The sequence below is a fragment of the Phaethon lepturus genome, unplaced genomic scaffold (assembly GCF_000687285.1).
Source record: "Phaethon lepturus isolate BGI_N335 unplaced genomic scaffold, ASM68728v1 scaffold4153, whole genome shotgun sequence".
NCBI lineage: Eukaryota > Metazoa > Chordata > Aves > Phaethontiformes > Phaethontidae > Phaethon > Phaethon lepturus.
Genome location: NW_010526811.1, coordinates 21,257 through 31,960, shown reverse-complemented (window position 1 = coordinate 31,960; position 10,704 = coordinate 21,257). Strand labels below are relative to the sequence as shown.

Below are 10,704 nucleotides of genomic sequence, written 5' to 3'. Positions count from 1 at the left end.
ACTCTTTCACAAGTAAATTGAATGCAACTTCTGATACCGAAGGTAATAATGTGAACTTTCTGTATAGGAAATCCACGGTTTTACATAAGTTCTATTTGTGAATATGAAGCTAATTATCAGATAGATCAGTCAGGTGCAGAACTCCTTATAATGCATTGAAGCCCTACATTTTACTGCGTTTTAACAGGACAGCTGTGATGCTAGCTATATGGAAAAGTCACATTGTCTTGTTGCTGAAGAGTATAGAGGACTTCATACTTAGAGGGCTATTAGAGGTTCATTACTCTTAATGAAGGATAAAATGAAGAAGAGGAGGGGTTTCCAGGACACATGTCCTGTTGGTCAGTATTTCCTAGTGCTTATGTCTTCTTCAGGAAGATTATAGGTGTTTTCCATGATTAAGATCAGTTTCTATAATTAAGACCCCTTTTTCAAAAGTACTGAAAACTTATTTTACTTCTGAAAATGCTGTAAAAATGTTAAATGCTCCAAATTTTTTTAATAAAGGCTGTCTACCTAAATTGAACATATGCATTGGAATGCTGGATCTGTAAAGTAAACATATATATATATATAAAATATATTTACATATAATTGGTGTGTATAATGAATCTAATTATACTGAATACACAAAAAAATACTCTGCTGATCATATAAAAATAGACATTGAGCCTAACTCATGTCTTTATCTGTCATCCTCTTTCATCAGCATAAGTAAACGTTTGCTTAACACTGACTTTCTTGCTCTATGACAGTGAACTGAGAGCTTGTGTGCAAGGTTCCTTTGGGGCACCAGTGTTCGTTCTTATTTCAAATGAGGTCAATATAAGTCGATATTCAACAGATATCCAGAATATGGACTTAATACAGGAAAATATTTAGCAAGAGAAATGAAGTTATTTTTGTATAAATTTATCCTTTCCAACTGTTCAGATGAACAGCTGATTAAATTATACAAAGATAAAAACATAAGGACTGCAGTAGTCATTTCACTTGCCTTAGGTGTGAGTCACCTCCTTTTAAAATCTCACAGTATATTGCAGTAGGACAAGATCATTTAACCATACGCAAGCTGGGGCGACACTAGCGCAAGCCGAAATTGCAGATTTTTTTATTAGATGCTACTTTTTTTTTCCCCCTCTTTTTCTTCTTAGTTTGCAGATCTGGTCCTTAGTCTACCAGTGTATGGCTCCTGAGCTTTCTTAAGACCATGACTGTTCAGAACTAGGGTATCAGGCTTGGAGCTACCTCTGATTTAGTCAGTTTGTAATTTCTGCTGAACATTTAATTGCTTGCTCTCAATCCCTCTATGCCAGTTACAGGAAAAAAATAATTTTTGCAAAATTATTACTGGCCACACAATGAACTGTTAGTAAAGCAAGCCTTCAAAACCTGTATTGGCAAAAGTCAACTGAGTGTCAGTATAGACAAAAGCAGCAGCATTTCCTACCATATTTAGGTTTAAATTGTACCTTAAGGAAGACCCAGGACACAAAGACATAACCACAGAGAATAGTTAAGTCCTAGAACACTTTGCTCAGACAGGTTGAGGAAATTCCATCCTTGGAGAAATCCAAACCTTGACTGAAGAAGAAATCAGACCAAACTTAGAAGTTAGTCCTATTTTGAGCAGGAGGTTGGATCAGATGATCTCCAAAAGTTTCTTACAACCTGGGTTCTATGATTTTTATAAGTAGATTAAATACTTAATGAAAGTTACAGTTCCCGTCTAACAACTGTCAAAAATTTATAAATTTGTCAAGAAATCTGTCAACTTACAAGCCATTTTTCTATTGGAAAGTAATGTGTTTATTATCATTCTTGTCCTGTGAAGTTACATTTAAGTTAATCTTTCTTTGAAACATGCAGATGAACATTACCAGAGCTCCTTGCAGCATTTCATTATGTCGTTAGAAACAACAGTGAAGATTACTAAAAATGAATGAAGAAAAATAAAACCCCTTGATTACCTGTTTTCAATTGTAATTATTTAACAAATTTATTGAGGTGGTGCTCATAAGCGTTACATAGTTCTGGCCTGTTGTGTTAGGCAGTGACACACAGCAAAAAATGCTTTCTGAAGTTACTTTATGCACTGTTTGCTTTTTTCATGTTTACTCAGATGATGTTTTTGCTCACTGTTAAACGTATCCTCATGAAAATTAAGCGGAGTGCAAGAAAATAAAATTTAAATGCAAGATGTATTTCAAGATGTTTCTCAGACATGGGTCTGTCAGAACTAGTTAGGAATTTGTGGTGGTGTGATTTGCAGGGGGAGGAGTTTTAATTTTTTTTTAAGGTCACTGCTTTTAAAAATAAATACCTGATCAGGAAAACATTTTCCTTCTGCAAATTTATGGTCATTTTCTGTCAGAAATAGAAACATATCAAGTATTGCAATAATTGATGCCTGTAACAAAAAATTATTCTCTAAAACTAGACTTAGTGTTCCAGTTATATTCTCCCTCATCCTAATTTTGCTATATTTAGTACAGTAAAAGCCTGAAATGTAATACTTCAGTTTTACATTCATCTACTTTATAAAGCAATAGACCAAGTTCGTTTCAGGTTTCAGCAACTCCCCTTAAACAGATTCAAGGCTTTTGAAAGACATAATTTGGGAACAGATGAAGGTCAGTGTAGAATCATGTGCTTGCTTTTGTGCTTTGAGTAATAACGTTTGAGAACAGGAACACAACTGTACCTTTTGCTAGTTGACAAATAGGACAGCTTTTAAATTGCATTGTGAATGGATATAAAGGAAAATTATGGCTACTTCTCTATTTAAAAGTATGAAAAATTGACTGTAAAGTACACTACATTTGAAAGAAGAAAAAAATTTGAGGAGACTGAATTGCATGCAAGATTGTTATATGAGTTCCTCTTAAACGTGATAATGTCATGTGACAAGGAAAAGGCATTAGGACCAAAAACCTTACAACTCTGTGCGTGCGTTGTACTCTTGTTACACTGTGTTTTTAACTATAAAAACATGTCACGGTGGCTCAGTAATAGTTCCTGACTTAAAAGTTTTTTCGATTAAGAATTTTTAAGTCTTTTCTTACCTCTGTAGAAGGAGGAAGAAATAATATTTCTGCCTTACAAGATTGTCTTCTTTTAAGTAAAGGGATTAATTTATTTCACATTTAAAACAAATTAATTCCTAATTTAATTGAACTGTTTGCTCAGAAAAGAGGCTTTATACTTTATCTATTACAGAGAAAACTGAAAAGTATAGTTTTCCATCAGGAGGGAGTTTGCAGGGTGAAGGAAACCAAGGCAACCTGCACCTCGGTGTGTTGTCTCTGGCAGGTACCAGCGCTGGGGGTAAACTGAAAAACCTTCTCGGGGCAAGTTACAAATGAACATAACTCAGAACAGGAGGATGAGTATACTCAAACCAGTCACCCTGTGCTCTAAAGGTACCTGGCCGAGTGCTGGCATCTGCGCGCCACTGAAGCCAGGGAGCGCGGCTGCGCGGGGGGAATGAGGAATGCTGCCGCCGAACAGCTGCGCCGGGAGCCTGCCACATCGCCAGCCCTGGCCACAGGAGCTGGCCAGGTGATGGGTCACTAGAGCCACGCGAGTGGCCTGCAGGAGCCGGAGTTGCTATTCTGGCTCCGTGGCTGTAGCAGGCAGCTATGGAGACAGGGTGGAAGTCATGTGCCCTGACCACATTATAGGAGTGGATTAAATTCCTTCTCGTATTTCATATGCCAGATCATTTGGGCTTTATGGAAACTTAATCCTGTATGTATTTTTCTGGTTTATGTCCTAGTGTGTTATAAGACACCATGAAATTTAACTCGGATACTTCCTTTGTGCAAGAATTATCACACTAGCTTTAAAATGGGTAAAATACAGCTTTTTAACATCTTTATAGATGAAAAAAATATAGCTCTTTCTTGGGTGGCATGTGCCTTTTATGTGCAACGATGTGCTGTTGTGTTATAAACCTTGTCTGTCTTTGTAAAGTCTCCTCCAGGGTGTCAATGGTGTGGAATTTTCATGATTATCTTCAAAGATAGTGCAGAAGATAATGCACTGTTTAAAATAAGCTGGATGTAGTTCAACAAACAACAAAAAATGATGGAAAGTTTAGGGAAATAATAGCTGAAAGAAGGTAATGATGGCTGGGCATGTTCGTGCAAAGCATAACACAACTGAAGAGGAAAAACTACTACTTATCGCAAAAATGTAAAGGAATGTTACAAAGCAGGCTGGAATCATTTTCATTTCATCAGTAATCAGTGACAGTACAAGAAATAGTGTCTCATGTGGAAAGTATTTTTTAAATTAAACACTAAGAAAATATTTTTACCAATAGGCAATAAGACAGTCTAGGAAGGCATGTTTTGTAATCACTATCATTGAAAACATTCAGGTCTAGGCTTAGTATCTATCTAGCAAGGATGCTATCATATCAGGATAATGATATTTTTCCTGCTATTAGAAGGAAAAAAATGTAGTAGCCTATTAGTTTCCTTCAACCCAAGTAATTACACCATTTGTTTGTATATGATATTTGCAAATCAAATGCACTTAACGTTTGTGGTTTTTTGTTTTTCGGTTTTGGGTCTTTTTTTAAGTGAACACTTGACAGATCCTCTGCTATGTGCCAGGAATTCTGCAGGCGTATTTACTGTCTTTTAAGATGTTGTCTTACATTGTTACCTTAGGATCCAATCTAAATAAAATCATAGCAACAAGGCAAAAATAAATGTATTGGGTGCTGTAAAGTTACAAAAGAAAAAGATAAAATCAAACCCCAAATTTTCAGATTCGCATTTCACCTTTCTATGATTCTGTGATTTTTAAAGATGTGATATGAAAGCACCATATAGCATATAAACTCTTCTCTGCTGTATCACTGAAATAGGGTAAAATGGCAATAAAATCTTTATGAGGACATTGCTTTATTGGAGATTTAAATGTTTGCCTAATTTTAAGAACAGAATCCATGAAAATTCTTAAAACTAAGCAGGTACACAGGCGTTTTGGCTGATTAGTCATATATTTCTAAATACAGGTTTCTGGTAGCCAGACTAGAGGTGTCTTGTTTTTACAACTTTAGGAATTTAATATTTTAGTATTTACAATAATATGCAAAATAAGTGGGTATTTTTATTCTCTTCTAGTCACTGAAATCAAGAAGAGTCTTCTCTCTGCTTCCAGGTGATTTTGAATTAAACCTGTTCTGTTTGAAGAGTGCCAAAGTTTTTACATGGTCTAGAGACAATAGCATAATGTTGGCCTGCATTTGGGATTGGTGAAAATAACCTTATGAAAGCTAGGAAGTGTTCTATAATCTCAGTGCCTATATTTTTAGAATTTTATCTGAAAATATCACTTGGAAAAGAGGAAACTATTGAAACCATTATTCTCAAAATGGGGAAATTAGGTAAATTGTGACAACTTACTTTAGTCTGTTTCTTACTAATGGTGGTGAGACTATACATTTATACCTAGCAAAAGATTGTGTTATGCACTTCATATTTGGGTTCTGGTAGGTAAGAACCAAAGACGCTGGTTTGTCCTTTACTTTAGCTAGGGCAGAACACTTGAGCTTTTTATTTTGTGAACTGTCCTTGAAACCTGATATTGTTTTTAAAACATGCATTTTTGCTATTTCAGAGTGGAGTCATACTTATGCCTTTTAGATGGATTATTTATTGGTCATATTATGGGATAGCCTTCATAAACAGCAGTTTCACAAATAATTAGGAATTGGAACAAAAGCCCATCAGGCTGTGACATCTGTTGTACATAATGCCCACAGAGCTTTATTTAATTATGTAAGTTAGACTAAAACCTGAATTTATTTATTAAAGTATTTTGTTGAAAGAATTCCATTGAAATGCAATGTGTCACTTCCAAGGGTATCCTGGGATATGGGCCAAGATATGACACTTAAAGAATGTTATTTAGAGCAGTGTGCTTTGATGTCTCATTTATTTTGCAGTTGAATTTACTTCCTATTTTTTTCTTTGTTATATGAAAACAGGGTGCTGGGAGAACTGTTTATTCCAAATAAGTTGTCCTGCATGATATTCTCTGGTTGGGTACAAATTACTACTTTACAAGTAGATAGAGATTATGTTTTAAAAGTGCATATATATGGATTTGTTAGCACTTCTTAATTCATTCTTCTACTGGTCTGATGATTAACTAAACATATGCTTCCTGCTTTCTGGTGTCATGAACAACTTCCTACTGCAGTTCAGTTCACTGAAACCAATCTTATTTTTGATTTTTTCCAAAGTAATATTTTTTTTCTTTAAGCATACGTGTCTCACCACTGTATTATGATTTTACTTGGTATTAAATATTTAAGTCATATTGGAGAAAGCATTCAAATTTCATCAGAATACAGAAGTCTTCTAGACGTCTCTAATTATCTTTTGCCAAATCCACTTTATCTGTGATTAGTATGAAAGGCTGAATGTTTTTGTCAGGAGCTTATAGCTTTGCTTTTGTAATAGGCTGCATTTTAAGCAGCCAATTGGATTGGTGTTGGCCTTTGAAAAATTTAAAATGCTTTGAAGGAAGACTTAAATGAACCAGTAAAGATTGTGCAAGCACATACATTTAATCTCAGGACTATCTGCATTATAGTTAAAGCTCTGGGAAACTAAAGGAATTGCACTGGGGAATAATCAAAGGGTACAGCTTTATTACATGTCTGTTCTGAAAATGAAGGAACTGTGTTCTCTGGCTTAAAATACTAGGTGCTGCTCTGATAAAAGGAAGAAGACAGCACTTTAAGTACCACATTAGAAGTTTTCAGGGACGTGTCCAACTGTGAAATTGATGGTTAATTTGAATGCAGACGTAACACAGGGGCTGCATGCAATTCTTTCTCACGATCACCAAAAATAAATCTGAAATAACTTCAGATGAAGTAGGCTCTCCTAAAGGATGAATCTTCCCAAAGAATTACTTTTGATTGTTAGCTCTCAAGCAAGTTTGGGGGTTTTTTCATTATCATTTTAAAATTGAAAGCGCAGTCATTTCTGATTTGAACAAGAAAAGACACTTGTTCACTAACATTCTTTAATCCTAATCGGGAGTGTTTCTCAAACATAGTATTTTAAAAAGACTAGATGGAATTATAGTAATGACAGAGAAAACAAGATGAAAAATCAATTTGTCAACACTATGAACAAAGCAAGGCAAATTCATGTAACTTCAAGAAGAAAAACAAATTTATACTTCAAAGTTAAAATAATTATAGGTCATCTAAATTACTTCTTTTTTGCTAGCTAACTTTCCTTCTAGTATGATTCATAAGTCTTGCCATTTGCTCCTTTACAAGCCGTATAGGCAAAAATAGTACATGTATGTCTTATATTCACATGCTGTCCAGTTGAGATGAATACATCTCTCTCAACTGTGGTTGCACACTATATTTGATTATTCTGATTATATCAAAGGAATTTTTAATACCAAAAGAGAGTCAAGGGGACTGATTAAATAAATTACTTGCTTTTATTCCTCTATGCCATTTTTGTCTGTCTTTTTTGGAATCTGACATTCTTTTTTTATTGTCGTCTTTGAGAATGGTAACTGAAATACCACAGACTCTGATAGTATCGTGGGGGTTTTGGTGTTTTGTTTTGTTATTTAAATCAAATAACAGTATTTCCTCAATTCTCCACTATGGAGCTAAGATTATAATTTGTAAGTGCAAACAATATTGTAGACTTTCAACTAATGTTGCGACAATTTTTTGCCTTTAAAAGTAGGTGGAAGTGACTGAGGTTAATAGCTGGGAAGCCCTGGCTTTCAATGTTAACATCAGTCTTTCTTTAGGTGCCTTATCTTCCCTTGTTCAATTCTGATCAGAATTTTTTTGTGAAACACACATACCCATGCTAGATATCTACACAAGGAGATCCTGCGTTGCTCTTAAAATGATTAAAGAAAGGTCAGTTTCTTTGCCCGTATTACCTCATCAATTACTTAGCATACTATAGTGTTAGTACAAGATTATCTTTAAAAATCCTCATCTCCAGCCTTGAGAGTCTTACTTCATTCACAGAAACAGAAGAAGATCTTGTCCTTTTCTTTGCTATTATCATACTGGGATTTTTAATTTTTTAAAAAATTTTTTTAGTTTTGCAAATTCCCATTTGTAAAGTATGCATTAAGTCCACATCTAGGCATAATGAAAGGCTGAATCAATCTTTATTTATTAAAGGATTTTAAAAGTTTGTCTTATGAAAAGCAATTAGTAAGTGTTAGCAGTTGCTTGTGGATTAACTGTAGCCCAGGTCAACAACTGACAAATCATCAAGATAAAGATTACTAAACTGATGACTACAAGGTGAAATTACATTTCTACCTAAAAAAACCCCAACAACAAAAAGCAAGAAAACCCTTCAGACCCCCCCCTCCCCGAGCCCACAAAAAGAACCCAAAACGCCCAACCCCTACCTTATAAAACCTTTTCTTCAAGTATTGGCTCTCTAGAAGTACATGTTCTTGTAGCTTTGGCAAAGGTCATTGGCTGATCTTAATTGCTAGGATATATTTCAAAAGAATTAACTTTCTGTCCCTCCCTATGTGTGTGCACATTTTAACAGGATGTCAGTTTTTAGCTGTCCCTACCTCATAATTGCTGTGGTCAAATACTGCATTTTGCTGCTAGAAACGGCGCCTTCCTTTCTCCGGCTTGATTGTGTGAAGTTGTAGCAGTATTTCTATATAAATGTCTCCTCTCCTGGAACATCATAAAGCATCAGTGACCATGCGTTCAATGAATACAGAGCTGTAATATGTTGGAGGAAGGAAAAAATTCGGAAATAGCTTTCTAGGCCAATGGCACACAACAGAGTCATTTTCTAAACTCCTGTAAGAGGTGTTTTCAACTGTAAAAGTTGTATTTAAGTGGGTATCTTCTCTTTCAATGAGAGTCTTAAAGGTGGAGGAAGAATTAAGATTCTGGACTCCTTGCAGATGTCCATGGGTCAGTTGTGTGTAATTTCTGTACATTTACTTAGACATTTTAGGGAAACTCAATATCCTTTAGAGAATTCTAATACTTACCTATTTCAGTCAGGAGTTTCTTTGAAGCGTAAGTGGTTAAATGCTACGTGACGTTCTTGACTGAATAGTTGGAATCCCTTTAATAAAACATTGTGTTAATTACCAAGACCAGGCACACTTTAACTGCAAACTTCAGTACAATAAAAGCTCAAGTACAGGTTAGCTGGTCTGTGTACATAGCTCTTGCTGACATTTTACGTACAACTTAAAATATTTTAAGGCTACCCTAATAGTTCCTATATTTATAAAAAGAACAGTATGCTACATTATTGCACAGTAACCTGTGTATATGCATCCTTTCTTTGGGAAAAAGTCTCCTGTAATTAGTATAGTGATTTATTGTATGTATAAAGTGAGCAGGAGTGGCTTGGGGGAAGCCAAGGAGGAGCTGGGCTGAAAACCGAGCTGAGCAGCCCTGTCGTCTTCACCAGCCCTGGAAGACCCTGTACAGACCTGTGTCATCTCTTAATATGTTGTCTTTCTGTTCGGTTGTAGTTCCTAAAGCAGCCACCAACAGATGCAGTGTGGAGGAGCCAAGTCTCCTTCATTGGTCCGAGGTGATCTATGTCTTCCGGAAGCAAGTTATAGCTCCTGAATGACAAAACAGTTTTCTTTTCAGCCACCTCTTGCCTGCAGAGGTGGCACGGCCACTGGCAGCAGCAGGTACCGAACGTGGTAACCTGTGTGCAACAGTTGTGCTGTGTGCATGTTGAGTCCCGGGTACAGGGCTGTGGCTCAGTGGCATTGCCTTTGCACTAATGACCTCTCCTTTTACACCAGCAATTTGCCCAAGTGTCAGCTGCTTGAGAAATAGCCTCCAAACTGTGGAATATGGTAAAAACTAATAATCTGCCACCCAAAATGAAAAGGTTGGCAGGTCTAAACTGAGACAGTGTTTCAGCCGTGCAGGTGTGTTATAGCTTGTTCTTAAGGTATGGAGGCATGTTTTGGATCCATCATGTTCCTTTTACATCTGAGCATTCATTTGCTTCATTAAATACTATGAAAAAGTTCTGCTCCTCTTTGGGACATAGGCACCTGAAGCCAGTTGCTAGGTTAGGGCCTTTGATGTCCATTTCAGATTGAATTCTTGTCTAGAATTCCTGCCTCTTGTAGGAAATTTGGCTGGGCTTTTTTTCTCTTCTGGTTGTTCTGTGTGATTTTTCTCTGGTAACGAGCAGCTTGGGCTTCGTTTATCTTCTGTATCTTTTATTTGTGGAGATGTTCCCAAAAGTAATTGTGATTTTTTTTTTTATTTAGTTTATATGTTTGCTCTTTATGGATCACTTTAAAGCTTATACATGCATATATAATATTCTAAAATAGGATTGGCTGTAATCTTTTAAAAGGAATTGCCTCGAAACATCAAATACCCTTGTAATATCCTGTGGCAAGATACCATTGACAGATGTATTTGTACTCTGCTTTTGTAGTAGTCCTTTTTGGTAGCCTGTATCATCTATAAAAACGGTAATCTTGAAATAATTTTGTAGTGAATTCTTTGGATGATGATTTAAAACTCCAGAAGATAAATACTTTCCTTATCTTATATACCAGACAAAACAGCTGAACCCACATATTTGCGTTGTTGCAGCGGTAAGGAAACCCACTGAAAGCAGGGGCTCAGGGGATCTTCCACTTAGATCAATTGAACAT

At 35.9% G+C, this 10,704-nt stretch overlaps 1 protein-coding gene across 1 annotated transcript in view; it reads left to right on the top strand.

Moving 5' to 3' along the window:
* The window catches only part of NUDT14 (nudix (nucleoside diphosphate linked moiety X)-type motif 14), a 57,912-nt gene that overhangs the window by 30,058 nt on the left and 17,150 nt on the right, over window positions 1–10,704 (top strand). Inside the window, exons 2-3 of the mRNA XM_010283167.1 lie at window positions 3,423–3,561; window positions 9,544–9,605. Of these exons, the coding sequence (XP_010281469.1) occupies window positions 3,423–3,561; window positions 9,544–9,605 (201 nt within the window). The remainder of the gene's footprint in view (window positions 1–3,422; window positions 3,562–9,543; window positions 9,606–10,704) is intronic.